The sequence below is a fragment of the Embiotoca jacksoni genome, unplaced genomic scaffold (genome assembly GCF_022577435.1).
Source record: "Embiotoca jacksoni isolate LCO1_2020_lvr unplaced genomic scaffold, fEmbJac1.0.p SCAF_55, whole genome shotgun sequence".
Lineage (NCBI taxonomy): Eukaryota > Metazoa > Chordata > Actinopteri > Embiotocidae > Embiotoca > Embiotoca jacksoni.
Genome location: NW_027185409.1, coordinates 1,550,153 through 1,567,914, shown reverse-complemented (window position 1 = coordinate 1,567,914; position 17,762 = coordinate 1,550,153). Strand labels below are relative to the sequence as shown.

Genomic DNA, 17,762 nt, shown 5'->3' with positions numbered 1-17,762 from the left:
CAGCACGACATGAAGGTAAGAAAAGTTTCGTAGGTTTTGTCGAGCTGTCAATCATCCTCCAGCAATATTGAAATAATGTGCATGCTGGCGACACCTGGTGGTGGAAGGGAACAACGAGCTGAGTGTCTGCAGGAGCACCACCGGGTGGACAGAAGCAGCCCGTGCACAGGCCGATCAGTATTGATAAGTATGGATCGGTACTGATCGGTACTGATCCAAACCGACCTCTGCAGGTCGGGTTCTGTTCAAACTTTATGATCGTTTCTCTTCACAGAAAAATACGCTCAGTTTTCAGCAGCCGGGCGGCGAGTCCTCGACTTCCGCAGCCGCCTGCCGCCTCCAACCGAAGTCCTGCGCAGCTCAGGTCAGATCATCATCATCATCATCATCTTCATCTTCATCACTTCAGTCCTGCAGATTCACTTGAGGACAGTTTAAAAAAATCCTAACATCATTTTTTTTCAGAGTTCCTTCATGTTATTTTGCTCTCTGTTATTCCTGGAAACATAAATTAATTTATTTAAAATGGGGACTTCTAATCAAACATCATTTATCTTGTGTTTTTTAGTTGTTTTAACAGCAGGTCAGTTAAACATCCAAAGACGTGAATCTAATCTAATCAGTCGATATTCACAACGAGTGAACTGGAATTTACGTAGAGAAATATCAGACTCACAATGGACAGAAAATCAAAGATAAACCTGCTGCCTACATTACCCACAATGCACCGCAGCCCCTCTACGTTTGCAGATGACACTGTGGTCTCACAGAAACAGGAACGTCCTCTTTGAAATGTGAAGAGTTTTTTGGAGACGGATCCTCCGTCCAATTAAAAGATGTGAAGCAGAGACGTGTTGTGTTCGTGTCCCACAGAGGAGACGTGGGACGGACGGACCCGGAGGAGAGGACGGGCCCTCGGAGGACGGCGTTCTGATCCACGGTCTGAGCGTGGAGCAGTACCGAGCTGTCTACAGCTCGGTGTTGCAGCCGTCCGTCCTCGCCGCTCTGTCTTCGTCCAAACCCTCGGTGAGACGCTCGCGATGAGCCGAGCTCGGCGTTTTTTTTTCGTCACGTCTGACCGCTCTGATTGGTCGTTGCAGGACTACGTGTGTCAGGTCCTGGAACTGAAGCAGCAGCTGTGGACGCGGCTGACTCGACCTCGGCTGCAGGAGACGGTGATGGAGGACGGACGCGTGGAGGTCATCGAGATATTCGACCTGACATGAAGAAGGAGGAACTTTTCTTCTTTTTTTTTAATGTTGAGAATAAAGTAGATATTTTCCAGTAAATCAAACCGTCACAGCTCCTGAACTTGAACTCGTCTGCTGCCGCGGCAACACAGCATCGGGAAGCACTCGTTGTTGGCGAACGAATGACGCTTTTATGACATTATTTACATCCCGTGTTTACAGCAACAGACGGACGAACACTTTGTGATCTGCTGATCAGAGAGTGGCTGCAGGTGAGGTGGGCGGGGCAGGAAGGAGGCGGAGCTTCTGCGGTGGGTGGAGGGAGCGTTGAAGGGAATAAACTGATGACATATTTCAGTGCATCCAGGAGTTCAGTGTCTTTTCAGGATTATTGTGTTAAAAGTATTTATGATTTTTATTTTTTTGCAGTAAAATTGCAGAAATGAGAAACAAACTACCAGCTGAGGACAAGAATTTAGATCTTTTTTTTATGTCCTTGCTAAATACTAAAATGTGCTGACTTCCCGTGATAATAAACCCGCTGAAATATTTGAACTTAAATGACTAATATATAATACAAAGCTGTCAAAATAAGAGCTTTAAATGCTTTTTTAAATCACATTCATTTAACACTAAAACAAAGTTCAGTTTCTTGCAGCTGGAAGTGGAAAAAACGTTTAACATGTTCCTCATTTCCATCATACGACCACATTTCCCACAAACCCCGTCACTTCCTGTTGATGCGGTTAGCTAATAGCAGGAGAAGGGGGCGGAGCCTTGATTACTGGAAATTCTGAATTTTTTTGGCAATAAAGTCAGTTTTATTTTGAAAGGGGACTTTATGATGTAATTCTTTCAGCAAAGCTTCTGTTCACGATGTTTTATACGGAAAAAGAGTTTTGTAAAATTAAAAACTACAGTGAATAAAACTGCAGGTGCTGATTTACTCGAGTACACATGAGGTATTTGTACTTTGAGTATTTTCATGTAATGTGACTTCATACTTTTACTCCGAACTCACCTGTCTGATGGCTGCAGGTGTTCGTCAACTTCCTGTCCAGTGAAAAGTGGAGTCTCCAGGTTTGATTGATTTTCAGTTTTCCTGTTTGGGCTCAGAAACGTCTCTGACAAACATGAAGATCTTTAATAAACATGATGCGTCACTATGGTTCATAAATCAGCTCCGAGACATCTCAGGAAGACAAAGAAGTGAACACAGGAAGTGCTGCACGACCAACACAGATTTTAATGCGTCATCATTTACACACGTGAACAGAAGCAGAAACACGCAGCTCACATGTTTCAGAGTCAATAAACCAATCAATCAAATAAAATCCAGCATCATTTGTTCGTCTGCTGAAAGATGACCTGGGCGTGTTCGTGTTGAAGGTCAAAGGTCAACCTGTCAGCACTGAACCTGTCACTCAAAACAACCTGCAGGAGGATGTGTGGCTCGATCACCCTCGTCTGTGTGTGTGTGTGTGTGTGTGTGTGTGTGTGTGTGTGTGTGTGTGTGTGTCTCTGTGTGTGTGTCTCTGTGTGTGTGTGTGTGTGTGTGTGTGTGTGTGTGTGTGTGTGTGTGTGTGTGTGTGTCTGTGTGTGTGTGTGTGTGTCTGTGTGTGTGTGTGTGTGTGTGTGTGTCTGTGTGTGTGTGTCTGTGTGTGTGTGTGTGTGTGTGTGTGTGTCTCTGTGTGTGTGTCTCTGTGTGTGTGTGTGTGTGTGTGTGTGTCTGTGTGTGTGTGTGTGTGTGTGTGTGTGTGTGTGTGTGTGTGTGTGTGTGTTCTATGGAACATGATTCATGTCCCAGTGCATTGTGGGATTCAAAGTGAAGGAACTTTATTTGGAGTTTAACTTGATTTAAATGAATTTTATCTGCTGTGGTGTTTGTTCTGTAAAACTGATTTGATCTGCAGGATGTCCAGAGTCCACTCTGAACCAGAACCAGAACCATCATCTCTGATCCACAGACTGGGACTGAATGTGGTTCTGGGTCTGGATGTGGTCCAGGTCAGTTGCTAGGAGACAGAGTCGGACTGACATGTTTCTGGAAGTTGTTTGTCAGGTGTGCAGACGGCTCTGCAGGGAGTCATGTGACCTGTCTTTAAACTCCTCTGGCTCCGCCTACCTTCACACAGATTGTTTACAGATGATCGATGAAGGAAACGATTGATGAAGCATTGATCAGGTAACAGATGGTAAATAAAGGAGAACATTCATGTTGCTCAGAACTGTGGAAGCGATTCAACCAATCAGAGCTCACAGGTAAAAGTGGGCGTCGGCTTCAGATGCCCATGTAGGTGTTCATCTTCCCCAACGCGTCGCAGACGGTGGTGAGGTCGCTGCGCAGGTCCTGCACCACGTCCTCGATGCTGCGCGTGTCCTTCAGCAGGTCGATGCTCTGCGTGTACGGGTTGTAGTACACCGAGAACGGCCTCTTTATCAACCTCGCAAACTCCCTGTCGGAGAGGGGGAGGAGTCACGAAACAGGAAGTGACGCAGAAGAACACGCGAGGAGGAAACTGGGATTTCACTTTGGGAAGTTTGGCTTTAAGTTTAAAAGCTGGGAGCAGATTGGAGGTTCAACTGTCACGATAAAATATTGAATTTCAAAATAAGAGCACATTTGGAGGATTCATGTTCTGACAGGACATCGTGTTTCAATAAAAGATTGTGGTGTTGAATTCAAACCTGAAAGTAAAGTTGTTCACCTCATCTTCTCTTTGGCCTCCTCGAAGCTCTCCGACACGAAGTAAACCTCCTGGAAGGTGGTGATGAGACACTCCTGCTTACAGGTCGTCCTCGGATCGAATGTCCGCACGCAGGCCTGATCGGACAGGGCATGCTGGGAAAAAAGCACACCGGATAATCCATCAATCAATTAACGAGCAGCTCATCAAGTCATTGATTTTCGAAGCTTCAAAGGCAGATTTAATTATTAATGGATTTATTGAACGTGTGTGTGTGTGTGTGTGTGTGTGTGTGTGTGTGTGTGTGTGTGTGTGTGTGTGTGTGTGTGTGTGTGTGTATTACCCTCAGTTCTCCAATAGATGACAGTAAACCGGCTCCGTATGCTCGGAGCTGACCGTCCTGTTTGCAGAGTCCGAACTCAATAGTGAAGAAATAACACTGAAACACACAAAACACACAAATTAGGCCCCGTTCACACCCGTTCACACCCGTTCACCCCCGTTCACACCTGTTTATACCTGTTCTTACCTGTTCACACTTATTTACAAGTGTTCTGTTCACACCTGTTGCTGAGTGCGTGTCGTGCAACACTCACCGTGGCCAGTTTCTGAACGTCTTCGTCGGACGCTCCCAGCGACGCCAGGCCGATCTCCTGGGAGAACTGGGCGAACTTCGTATCGGCCAGCAGAGGAACGTGACCCAGCAGCTCGTGACACGTATCACTGAGAGGAAACAGCAGCAGTTTAATATGAACGTGAGATGGATCTGCTGATCCAGAACCTTCAGAACGCTGAGGCAGCAGCACCAGAGGTGGAGGTACTCACGGTTCTGGGGTGTAGAGCGGGTCGGTGCTGTGACGAACATATTGAGTGCAGTTAAACACTCTGTAGGCCAAACCGGCCAGGAAATCTCTGGGAGACAGATAACCAGCGACTGGTCGCACGGTGAAACCAGAACGCTCTGAAACACAGGAAGTAAGACAGGAAGTCAAAGGAAGTCACACAGGAAGTAAAACAAGAAGTCCCAGGAAGTCGGAGTTACCTCTGAGGAACAGAGAGACGTCCTCCAGCTGGGGGATGTTGTCCTCACGGTAGCCGCAGTGTTTGTTGAGCAGCGGCAGGTTCTTCAGGTACTCTCTGCAGGCGTGAGTCGGGTACAGCTGAGTCAGCTCTCTGAACACCACCCCCCACGTCCTCACCTCCTCAGGGGTGTACTCGATTCGAGGGATGGGCTGCCCGCTGGGGAGGAGACGGATCAGGGAACAAAGGTCTGCTCTCACAAACAAACAGGTTTCATCGAAAAAGGCACACGTGAGGAAACACAGGGAAACTTACAATTTATAATTCATGGCCACTTCCACAAAGTATTCCCTGCGCTGGCGGTAAACATTATCTTTGAATCCCTGACAGGACGGAAGCACACGGAGCAGGAGGATCAATAACCTTCATCAGGAGTTATTCAGAGTTATCCATTAACACCATCAACTTCCACACGTTCTTCTGACCTCTGGTAACAGATCGTAGGTGTGAAAGTATGTGGAGTATATTTCATAACAAAACACCGTAAAACCTGACTGAATACAAGAAAAACAAATGTTAAAAAAAAACATCGTAAACAAAGATGTTTGCGCTGAGTGGGTTTAGGGTGTGAAATGTAAATCAGACATGAAACTTACGGGATGATCTGCGTCCAGCTCGGATCCGTACATCAACACCCGGTGAGAACACTGATCTAACTCGGAGATCTTCATGGGGAACCAGGGCACGTCCTCTCCGTCTCAAGAAACACAAGATCACAGACAGCTGACACAAACTCTGACGTGTTTATAGAAAATATGTTCATATCTGACATGTTTATAGCTGCATATAACCTGTGTTGGTAGGAGTTTATAAAGCCTGTTGGTAGGAGTTTATAAAGCCTATTGGTAGGAGTTTATAAAGCATGTTGGTAGGTGTTTATAAAGCCTGTTGGTAGGTGTTTATAAAGCCTGTTGGTAGGAGTTTATAAAGCCTATTGGTAGGAGTTTATAAAGCATGTTGGTAGGAGTTTATAAAGCTTGTTGGTAGGTGTTTATAAAGCTTGTTGGTAGGTGTTTATAAAGCTTGTTGGTAGGTGTTTATAAAGCTTGTTGGTAGGTGTTTATAAAGCATGTTGGTAGGTGTTTATAAAGCATGTTGGGAGGTGTTTATAAAGCATGTTGGGAGGTGTTTATAAAGCATGTTGGGAGGTGTTTATAAAGCATGTTGGTAGGTGTTTATAAAGCATGTTGGGAGGTGTTTATAAAGCATGTTGGTAGGTGTTTATAAAGCATGTTGGTAGGTGTTTATAAAGCATGATAGGTGTTTATAAAGCATGTTGGGAGGTGTTTATAAAGCATGTTGGTAGGTGTTTATAAAGCATGTTGGTAGGTGTTTATAAAGCATGTTGGTAGGTGTTTATAAAGCATGTTGAGAGGTGTTTATAAAGCATGTTGGGAGGTGTTTATAAAGCATGTTGGTAGGTGTTTATAAAGCATGTTGGGAGGTGTTTATAAAGCATGTTGGTAGGTGTTTATAAAGCATGTTGGGAGGTGTTTATAAAGCCTGTTGGTAGGTGTTTATAAAGCATGTTGGTAGGTGTTTATAAAGCTTGTTGGTAGGTGTTTATAAAGCATGTTGGTAGGTGTTTATAAAGCATGTTGGTAGGTGTTTATAAAGCTTGTTGGTAGGTGTTTATAAAGCATGTTGGGAGGTGTTTATAAAGCATGTTGGGAGGTGTTTATAAAGCTTGTTGGTAGGTGTTTATAAAGCATGTTGGGAGGTGTTTATAAAGCATGTTGGTAGGAGTTTATAAAGCATGTTGGGAGGTGTTTATAAAGCATGTTGGGAGGTGTTTATAAAGCATGTTGGGAGGTGTTTATAAAGCATGTTGGTAGGTGTTTATAAAGCATGTTGGGAGGTGTTTATAAAGCGTGTTTGTACCTGCTTCGGCAGACCAGACGTGTGCAGGTGTGTTGAAGGACACGATGTTGACGTGGTCTTTGAGGTGCTGCAGCAGCTCGTTGAATTCCTTCTTGCTGCAGCTGCAGTCCGCAAAGATCTCCACCTCATTAGGAATTCGCTTTGACATCCGAGACTCAATGTGGTTGAGGTTCACCCGCTTCTCCTGCGGGAGGAAGTGGAGGAGGAAGAGGAGGAGGAAGAGGAGAAGGAAGAGGAGGAGGAAGAGGAGAAAGTTAAGAAACAAAAAACAACAACAACCCTGTAATAAATGAAGAGCCGAATCAAGTGGATCAGAGTATTTTCTGACCTGGAAGAGTCTGAGAGCTTTGACCAGACAGCCGACCTCATTCTTCAGAGAAAACACCACCGCTGTTTTCCCAGAATCCTCTGCGTTCTCTTTGTCCGGCGTCTCATTGATGGGACAGAAGGATGGACGCCTCGACTGACAACAACAACAAAAACAAGAACAACACGATGACAGTTCACAACAACACGGGTAAAAAAGAAAAGGTGATTTAAATGTCAACAAAACGGTTCTGGAAATAAAAACCAAGCAGAAGTTACATCGGAGGGCAGCGTCGGCGTGGTGGGCGGAGCTTCATGACAGATGGGTGTACAGCTGCAGCCTCTCAGAACAAAGAACAGACGATGAGCACAAACAGCAGAGTCTCCTCACATCTGTTCCTCTGGATATTATAATAATTTAATTAATGTTCAGGATGTATTCATACAGATGTCTAACGTTTGATTACGTGTCTCCGTATAACAATCGATTAGAGATCAATAACGTCACGTTTCATTGTTCAGCTTCAGATCCATGTTATTATATCAGTGAGTGACCACGAGTCCTTACAGATGATCCTGACAGTCTGAGCGCAGGGATGTCGTGCCCTGAGAAAGGACTGAAAGGCAAACACCTCCTGTGAAGCTTCAGTCAGGGAAAACTTTACCCATCAGTTCAGAGCTGAAACAGTTTGACGATCACATGATGACTTCTGTCAGTGTTGATCCGTTTTATTAATGATCATCAACCCATCGATCGTTTATTTAAGGAACAGAAAAGATTCATGACTCCGAAAAACTTTCTGTTCGTTTCATCCTGCAGCGTCTCAGTTGAGTACTGGAGTACTTCAGGGAACTACTTGACGTACTTGAGTACTTTAGGGAACTACTTGAAGTACTCGAGTACTTCAGGGAACTACTTGAAGTACTCAAGTACTTGTACTCAGTTACTGTGAAACTCAACTGATGGTAAAATTCACTGAATAAGAAAAATAACTGTCTGAATATAAAACTTGAAAAAGAACAAAAGATGAAACAATACCTGGCTGAGAGGAAGAGGAGGAGGATGAAGAGGATGAAAGATGAGGAGGGTGACGAGGAGGATAAAGATGAAGAAGATGAAGAGGATGAAGAGGATAACGAATATGATGAACACGAGGATGAAGAGAAAGAGGATGAAGATAAAGAAAAGGATGAAGATAAAGAGGAGGATGAGGAAGATGATGAGGAGGATGAAGATAAAGAGGAGGATGAGGAGGATGATGAGGAGGATGAGGAAGATGAGGAGGTGGATGAAGATAAAGAAGAGGATGAGGAAGATGATGAGGATGAAGATAAAGAAGAGGATGAGGAGGATAACGATGAGGATAAAGAGTATAAAGAGGAGGATGAGGAGGATGATGAGGAGGATGAAGATAAAGAGGATGAGGAAGATGATGAGGAGGATGAAGATAAAGAAGAGTATGAGGAAGATGATGAGGAGGATGACGATGAGGATAAAGAGTATAAAGAGGAGGATGAGGAGGATGAAGATGAGGAGTATAAAGAGTATGATGAAGAGTTCTGCCTCTCACCATCTGTCCCCCGGTGTGGCGCTGCTGCTGGTGCTGGTGGTCGAACATGGCCGAGTCCAGTGACATTCCCCTCCGGGACCAGTACTTGGAGGAGAACATCATCATGGCCGGCTGCATCCTCGGCACCGGCGCCGGGTCCGGCCCGTCCTTCATCACGTGGGCCGAGGCCATGGGGAACCAGTGGGTGTAGGAGTACCAGGGCTCCAGCCTGACTCTCTGCTGCTGCTGCTGGAGGAGGTGGAGGAGGTGGAGGAGGAGGCGGTCGGGGAGCTGTGGGTCGACGCAGCCCGCCTCCACCTTAAATACTCACAGGGGGGGAAGAGGGAGGAGGGGGAGGCTCCGCCCACACAGCTCTGCGGGTGGAGGGTGGAGCTGCACCTCCACACACAAACAGATGTAGTCCTGAAGTCTGACGCTAGAACACCACCGAGGACCACCGGGGGCGGAGGAGGAGGAGGAGGAAGAGGAGGAAGAGGAGGAGGAGTCCGTATACTCGCTTTGAAAAAGCATCAAGTCATCAGAGTTTCATTAGATAAAGTCTGATGGTCCTCCATTACTGAAACACAGGTATGTTTTGTGGTGGGGGGGCTCTTTGATTGACAGGTCCAGGGTGCAGGCAGGTTTTCTATATAGGTGGGCGGGGCTTCCGCCCCCTCAAGAGGCCTCTCGTGTTGCATTATTGATTCTAATATCGTATTGATTACTGTGACATCATCAATACAGCTGATGTGTGTCGTCCACCTGCTGCTGTGAGACAGGAAGTTAGCTTAGCATAAAGACAGGGAACATGGGGAAACGGCTTCCTGTCCTCAGCTTCCCGTCCTCAGCTTCCTGTCTTCAGCTTCCTGTGCTCAGCTTCCCGTCCTCAGCTTCCTGTCTTCAGCTTCCTGTGCTCAGCTTCCAGTCCACAGCTTCCTGTCCTCTTTAACTTGTCTGAATGTGTCTCCATGTTGGACTTTTGTCCTCGTCTGTCTTTAATCTGTGACGTCAGCAGGTGGAACACACAAAGCCACCTCTTCAATAACACCCTGAAGGACAGACGCTGACAGATGGCTGATGGACAGCTGATAAGCGGCGGCTGCTATCAGCTGTGAGCGAGACAATTTCCTGCTGAACAGGAAATGAAAGAGGCGGCGGGCGGCGGGAGGACTGAGACGTCTTTGTTCTCTCTGATGCAGCTTTATGAGCAGATCGCAGGTGATACCTTCCTCCGTCTCCTCCGCCAAATGTCTCCCATCAAAGGGACGGGGGGATGGTGGGGGACGGGGCGTCCATCTCACATGAAAGCAGCTGAAGTGACATTTGGAAGAGCGGTGACATTTTATACACATTCATGAATCCTCTTCATCACTTTTTATTTAACTCATCTCACGGTGGTGCGTTCAGGGACCAGTGTGACGTTGGATCACTGATGAAGATGGTGCGTTTAGGGACCAATGTGACATTCAATGACCTCAGAGACCCAACACGGAGACACTGAAGGCATCAGGAGAGCTGCAACACTTCCTTTATTGATTAAATCAGCCAATCAAGAGACAGTGGGCGGGGTATTACAAACCACAAAATAAAAGCTGTAAATTCCAGTGCTGATCCCAAAACTTTGTTCTGTTGAATATAAATGCGAGTTCAGGACTTCATTCCGATTTCATTTCATTTAAATCAGATTGAATTTAAAGCCGTCAGATGATCTGTGAACTGAACAGCTGCACGTTAACGTGTTAATCCGGCTTGTTCGCTGCCTCTCCAGGACGAAGATCTGCTCCTCGTCTTCATCGTTTCTGACAATTAAATAAATGTTTCGGTTTCAGGCTGAACTATCTGAGCACAAAACAACGAGTCAGGAACATAAGCAGATTATATCATGGATGATGAAACTAATGATTGACAGCAGCAGAAGTATGTGTGAGCAGCTCCTGTCTGCAGTGCATCATGGGTAATCAGACAACTGTCACCGGATCACTGTGATACTCGAAGGAGACGTAAAATCAGACAGATTCTCAGGCAGCTTCTGAACTGTGTCCCTCTGGAGGTTTATTGTGAAAGGACCTCAGTCGATGATGATAGAAACAGGAAGTGGAGTCCCTCTGAGTCTGAACATACATGTTCCATGTGTGTGGCTGAGTCACAGAGCAGGTGCTAGGTTACACACCTGCCTGCTGCTCACCTGTCTGAGTAGAAAACATCTGGAGGAACACCTGCGTCAATCAGAGACACAAACATGGTACAAGAAATTACAAAAATAAGATTCTCAATAATCTTTTTACATTTTCTTCCTCTTCTGTCTTCCGGTGGACGACGTGGCGTCCAGCTGACGTCCCCCGTCAGTCCCTGCTGGTCATTATGATATGAAGGCAACTTTGCAGCTGTGCTGAGAGCTGGTTTCTCTCAAATGTCCGTTGGAGCAGGCGTCCCGCTGAACCGGGCCGGGAGCCGCAGCAGAGCCGCAGTCTGTCGGGTCGGAGCCGCGGAGCTCCGAGTCGAAGCCCAGGATGTTGCTGACGGAGCGAGGAAGGTCCTGAGGAGGACAAGAGATGATTGGAGGAGACGTGATGGACCTACAGACGCTGTCCCTGACACACACACACACACACACACACACACACACACACACACACACACACACACACACACACACACACACACACGTACCTTACAGTTCCGGACTTGCAGACAGATTCCTTCTGATTTCTGAAGAATCTCCTCGATGTCCAGTTTCATTGAGAGCTCGTTGATGTGCTTCAAAACAAACAGACTCCGTTTAACTTCTAAACAAACAACAGGCTGTAAACAACCAACAAGAAAACAACCAACAACAACAACGTGACGTCAGCTGCGGGTACCTTGAGGATCTCGTTGAAGCCGTAGTTCTCCTCCATGATCTTCTGCTTCTCAGAGTCCAGGATGGCACAGCAGACCAGCAGGTGGAAGTTCTGGCAGGGAAGCCCGGTCCACATCACCTGAGGTCCACAGACACAGAGGGAGATTAACTCTACAGGGTTCCAGGGGACACGTCCACCTAAGGACAACAGACAGAGGTAGAAGGACGGACACCGACCTCCCAGAGACGCAGGACGTCCTGGAAGCTGAGCTCCCTCTTGAACCGGATCAGTAACCAGCGGAAACAGAAGTACAGGTAACCCGAATCCTGAGACTCTGGGGGACAAACACAGAGGACGCTTTAATATTCAGGGTCTCCGAGGACGTGGACGGGCGCCGCGTTGACATGACAACCACCGTACCCAGGTAGTTCCAGAAGGCCAGATCCAGGAGTCTGAGCAGGGTACTGAGCTGGATCAGCTGAGTCTTCATCCCCTGCATCTGCTCCTCAAAGTTCTGGTGCTGCAGCACAGAGACAGACACACTGAATGAGCTTCCTGTGTGACAGATTTGACAAGAAACACCTGCAGGAAGTTCTTCTTCTTCTGTGGTGATTATTGACGAAAACCAACCTCCGGAGTCCTCCGGAGGTTCAGAACCGGACCAAAGACCGGACTCACCATCTGGTCCATAAAGGAGACAAAGCACCAGAACGCGTCCACCTCGTTCTCCATGACGTAGAGGATCGGAGACAGCAGGTCGCTCATCCCCTGGACGTAACCTGGACGACAGAGGACACAGAGGACAGGTCAGTGACAGTCCAGAACCAGAGGAACAGGTCCACTGCAGGAACCCACGTCTCTACACCTGCTGTTTAGGGGCTCAGACTGTAAACGGTCAGGACCTGTCAGGATCTTTAAGATGGAGGCTCCAGATCCTTCAGGTTCTGGACCTTTAAGATCTGGATCCTTCAGGTTCTGGACCTTTAAGATCTGGATCTTTCTGGTTCTGGTCCGTGACTACAGCCGAGTGCAGATGTTGATTCCGTTTCATACAGGCTGAAGCGTGGCAGCATGTTACATGTATGTGCTGCAGCACACGGATCAGAGTGTGTGCCGGCTCACCCAGGTCGAAGTCGTACATGCAGTAGGTCATGAGGATGTCGTGCAGCAGAACCAGGCCCGGGTTGTCGATGCCTTCATAGAAGCGGTTGGTTCTGTCAGTCCGGTTCACGTCTTTCTCTGAAAGCAGCACAGGACACACGTGACGGTTGTTAACACAGAGAGGGAGTGTTCATGTGTTCACGTGTTCACGTGTTCACATGTTTACGTGTTCACATCAGGATGTTTGTGTCGGAGCTCTGCAGTCGGATCAGAACTTCCTGGACCTGAACTGTGCGTCTCACCGATCAGACTGCGGTAGTCTCTCAGTCTGGAGTTCCTCCTCTCCTGCTCTTCACTCACCGACTTCCACTGCAGCTTCATCCTGAAGTATTCATCGCTGCACACACACACACACACACACACACACACACACACACACACACACACACACACGAACATGAGGGCAGCAACACGTGTTCGGTCTACAGAACACGCATGAACAGGAAGCTGAAGAGCGTCATAGCAGCCGTTCGTACGTTTTGTCTCTCTGCAGCGTCTTCCTCTCCTCCAGCGTGCTGCTCCACTCGAAATACCCCAACAGGAACTTCCAGGCCTCCTTCCGCACGGCGTGACACAGACCCTGCAGAGGCAGCACACGTGTGATCAACAACACGCGTGATCACCAACACGCAGAGACCAGAACCACTGCAGGTCTCATTCATCACATGATCCTCCGACAGAAGACTGAGGACAGGAAACTACACGCTTCAGAGACGACTGACTGAACCTGGATGTGCTGGGTCTCTACCCAGTTGAGCCTCAGTAGAACCCCAGTAGAACCCCAATAGAGCCCCAGTGGAACCTTATTAGATCCCCAGTCGAACCCCAATAGAGCCCCAGTGGAACCACAGTATAACCCAAGTAGAACCTTATTAGATCCCCAGTAGAACCCCAGTAGAACCACAGTAGAACGAGTGAGGAAGCTGAACGTGCCCCTTTGAAGATGGCGTGTTTCAGCTGGGGGACGTTGGTCACCCGTCCCTCCGAGTCCTGCCGGTTGGTCCAGTCCTCCGCTGACACCGGCTCCTTGCGGCTCACCTGGGGCCTCGCTCCCAGGTCGACCTGACGGGGTCAAAGGTCGAGTCAGTGCATGTCAATGTTGCTTCGTATCAACGCGCAGAAACGCGCGCCCGGCTCACCCTGGTGATGACCTCGAAGCCCGGCTCCTCCTGCTGGTTGAACTCCAGTCCGGGGATGACCTCGCCCAGCAGGTCGGCCACCTCCTCCGGGGGGCGCTGCTCCTGCTCCTCGGTCCCCCGCAGGGCGTCGAAGATGTAGTTGGTGACCTTGGAGAAGCCGCCCAGCGTGGTCACGTACGGGTCCCGCTTGAACTTCTGCAGGAGACAAAACTACCTGTGAGAGTCGGACTCGGGGTGACTGGAGGTGTCTCTGTGTGTCTCCGGGACATCTCTGAGGGGTCTTACGTGGACGAGGCCGAAGTTGTTGTCGTCCAGCAGGTTTTCGAAGGACTGAGACAGAGCTTTGTTCGGAGTGCTGACCAGCAGACACGTTTCATCATCTGGAGACCTGCAACACATTCATTATTTATTTATTCACTCATTCAACAGGTTCCTACAGGATGTTTGGTTCCTACAGGATGTTTGGTTCCTACAGGATGTTTGGTTCTAACAGGATGTTGGGTTCCTGCAGGATGTTGGGTTCCAACAGGATGTTTGGTTCCAACAGGATGTTTGGTTCCTACAAGATATTTGGTTCTAAGATGATGTTTGGTTCCAACAGGATGTTTGGTTCCTACAAGATATTTGGTTCTAAGATGATGTTTGGTTCTAACAGGATGTTTGGTTCCTACAGGATGTTTGGTTCTAACAGGATGCTTGGTTCTAATAAGATGTTTGGTTCTAACAGGATGTTTGGTTCCAACAGGATGTTTGGTTCCTACAGGTTCCACGTGTTGGTACTCACTCTGTCAGCAGAGCGAATCTCCGCAGGCTGTCCAGGAACTCTGTGCTGCCGCCCTGGTGGAAGTGCAGCGGCGGCGGGCAGGTGGACGTCTCCTTCAGCTGGAGGACCAGGAAGGTCCAACCCTCGTCCCTCACGGTGATGGACCGCAGGTCGCCGACGCTGAACGAGAACCCCCACCGGCTCCTCTCGTGGCCGTGGTTCAGAGAGCCTGAGAGACGAGACGCAGGGCTCAGAAACACAGGCAAGCTTTCAAAATAAGAGCATGGAAAACACCAGTCTAGAACATTCAGAGATGGATTATTATAAAATGAATTAAAAACGGATTAATAAAATGAATTGTAAACAGAAGTCCAAACATGTCCTCTGTTTACAGAACCGGTTCTGACCTTCTCCGTTGGTGCAGGGCCTCTTCCTGAAGGACACGGCGTTCACCATGTCCCACTCCGTCTCGCAGCTCTGCTGGGTCTCCAGCAGCTGGTGGGACTGGGTCCTGTCCCCGGGACATTGGGCCCACTCCACCACAGAACTGGAGTCCTGCTCGGACACACGCTCACTTCAGTTCTCAGCGGTTCCACGTTTCAACAGACAAGACTGCGACGAGACAAACCTTTCCAGCAAACAGCATGTTGGACGGGTCCACGCTGTCCTCCAGAGGCCTGTACTCCACCACCATCTCAGCGTCCTGATACACACACACACACACACACACACACACACACACACACACACACACCATCAGCGGGTTACTGCACAGAACCAGGAGAACCGAGAGACTGACGAACTGTCTGAACACGCAGCTGAATCGATCCATAATCAATCAATCGATCTGACACCTTACGGAACAACGACGGAGACGGACAATCGGATTAATGGGCAGAAGCAGCTGAGAGAGTTCTGGTTCTGATTTACCTTGTCGAGGATCCGAAGGGAACCTGAGACCAGTAAGTCCTGCTCGAGGCCGTCGTCTTCATCGCTGCTCGGATGGATGAAGACTCCGTCGTGTTCATATATCACCTGATGGACAGACGGTACAGTCAGCTGAGAGACACCTGTAATTCAGCTGAGAGACGCCTATAATAATACACCTGTAAGACACCCGAGACACACATCATACACCTGTAGAACACCTGGAGAACACCTGGAGAACACCTGAGACAGACAGTACATTCAGCTGAGAAACACCTTCACCACAGTGAAGTTGGCTTCTGATTGGAAGCTCGTGATTGGCGGTTCTTGATTGGCGGCTCATCATTGGGCACTTTAAGAAGAAACCGAACTTCCTGCTGTTAACAGTCCGTCAGACATTCAGAAACCTGAAATCAGTCTGGAGGTTTTCACATCTGAGTTTGAATCTTTACTTTGTTTGTGAAAAAATATAAAAAGCAACATTTCACTGTTTTAGCTCCGTGACTGATATCAAACTCACGCGGGAGGAGCAGCTCCAGTTTGTGGTCTATCAGCAGCCCGCAGCCGGAGCTGGGGCCGGAGGGGGACAAACTGGGGCCGGAGGGGGACAAACTGGGGCCGGAGGGGGACAAACTGGAGCCGGAGGGGGACAAACTGGGGCCGGAGGGGGACAAACTGGGGGCGGAGGGGGACAAACTGGAGCCGGAGGGGGACAAACTGGGGCCGGAGGGGGACAAACTGGGGAGGGGGACTGAGGGGGGACAAAGTGGGGCCGGAGGGGGACAAACTGGGGTTGGAGGGGGACAAAGTGGGGCTGGACAGGGACAAACTGGGGAGGGGGACTGAGGGGGGACAAAGTGGGGCCGGAGGGGGACAAACTGGGGCTGGAGGGGGACTGAGGGGGGACAAAGTGGGGCCGGAGGGGGACAAACTGGGGAGGGAGACTGAGGGGGGACAAAGTGGGGCCGGAGGGGGACAAACTGGGGCTGGAGGGGGACAAACTGGGGAGGGGGACTGAGGGGGGACAAAGTGGGGCCGGAGGGGGACAAACTGGGGAGGGGGACTGAGGGGGGACAAACTGGGGCCGGAGGGGGACAAACTGGGGAGGGGGATTGAGGGGGGACAAACTGGGGCTGGAGGGGGACAAACTGGGGAGGGGGACTGAGGGGGGACAAAGTGGGGCCGGAGGGGGACAAACTGGGGAGGGGGACTGAGGGGGGACAAACTGGGGCCGGAGGGGGACAAACTGGGGAGGGGGACTGAGGGGGGACAAAGTGGGGCCGGAGGGGGACAAACTGGGGAGGGGGACTGAGGGGGGACAAAGTGGGGCCGGGTGAAGTTCCCCAGACTTCCCTGTAACCTGCTATGTGGGTTTGAGATGTTAGCAGTCGAGCTAACTTTGACAAGCCGGAGTTCCGGAGTTCCGCCGCGGAGGTGAAACTCTCCAACGGGAGTTTGGAGCTTCATGACCGGGCTGACACCGCTCACAGGCCCGGCAACAACAACAAGCTAAAGTTAGCTGTTAGCATGTCCGCCTACTGACGCAGCACGGTCAGCGTGAGGAGGCCGAGGGGAGGCTGACGCCGAGCCGCCTCCTCCTCCTCCTCCTGCCGCTGTGAACCGATGATGAAGTCGGTGTAGCTCCAGTAGTTAGCACAGCAGCTACCGCTGCTCGGTGGACCGGAGGGACAGCGCGGGGCTACACGGAGCTGCAGCCGGACAGACCCCGCTCCTCATGCGGAGAGACGCCGCTCCTCGACCAGCTCTCCCTGGACCGAGACCGGCTGCTGGAAACAGAAACTCGTGTTTTTTTGTTACCTTCGGCACAGACTCCGCCGCCATGTCGCCCCGCTCGCCTCCTGATGACGACGGCACTTCACGTGACCGCCAACTTCCAAAACAAAACTGACAGCTCAGCTTCCGGTTTAAAAAAGAGAAAAAAAAGTCAGCTTCCGGTGAAAACAAATAACAAAAAAAAAAGAAAAAAAAAAACAGCTTCCGGTAAAACAAACAAAAATAAAAATAAAAATAAAAATTATAATTATTACAATAATAATAATTGAATAATTGAAATGAAACGAACATTTCAGCTGACCGTTTTATTGTTTAAAAAAAAAACCAACTCAATAAAAAAATATACTTTGGAAAGTACAAACACTGCTGTCTGTACTTTTACTGCAGTAATCGGAGTACTTCGTCCAGCACCCGTTTATTTCCCTATAATTTGTTTCTCCACTT

The 17,762-nt window shown here is 48.9% G+C and overlaps 2 protein-coding genes across 3 annotated transcripts; both read right to left on the bottom strand.

Annotated features, from left to right (window-relative positions):
• Positions 1-2,413: 2,413 nt before the first annotated feature.
• Positions 2,414-8,951, bottom strand: tph2 (tryptophan hydroxylase 2 (tryptophan 5-monooxygenase)). 2 transcript variants are annotated; one of them, XM_069172824.1, is made up of 11 exons: positions 8,716-8,951; positions 7,167-7,301; positions 6,839-7,022; positions 5,554-5,654; positions 5,213-5,280; positions 4,920-5,116; positions 4,703-4,838; positions 4,474-4,600; positions 4,221-4,316; positions 3,899-4,032; positions 2,414-3,646 (listed from the first exon to the last, which is right to left on the bottom strand). In XM_069172824.1, exons 1-11 carry the CDS (start codon positions 8,884-8,886, stop codon positions 3,472-3,474), a joined length of 1,524 nt encoding a protein of 507 aa, XP_069028925.1. In that variant the 5' UTR covers positions 8,887-8,951; the 3' UTR covers positions 2,414-3,471. The 2 variants fall into 2 exon arrangements, with proteins under 2 accessions (XP_069028925.1, XP_069028926.1); XM_069172825.1 differs by having other exon boundaries at positions 3,570-3,646; positions 3,879-4,032.
• A 1,240-nt stretch (positions 8,952-10,191) lies between these two features.
• Positions 10,192-17,410, bottom strand: tbc1d15 (TBC1 domain family, member 15). The gene is made up of 17 exons (XM_069172770.1): positions 17,343-17,410; positions 15,528-15,632; positions 15,226-15,300; positions 15,005-15,152; positions 14,619-14,826; positions 14,120-14,222; positions 13,835-14,029; positions 13,629-13,757; positions 13,172-13,275; positions 12,938-13,032; positions 12,657-12,773; positions 12,213-12,313; positions 11,955-12,054; positions 11,771-11,868; positions 11,556-11,672; positions 11,365-11,451; positions 10,192-11,230 (listed from the first exon to the last, which is right to left on the bottom strand). Exons 1-17 carry the CDS (start codon positions 17,364-17,366, stop codon positions 11,054-11,056), a joined length of 1,983 nt encoding a protein of 660 aa, XP_069028871.1. The 5' UTR covers positions 17,367-17,410; the 3' UTR covers positions 10,192-11,053.
• Positions 17,411-17,762: the final 352 nt, after the last annotated feature.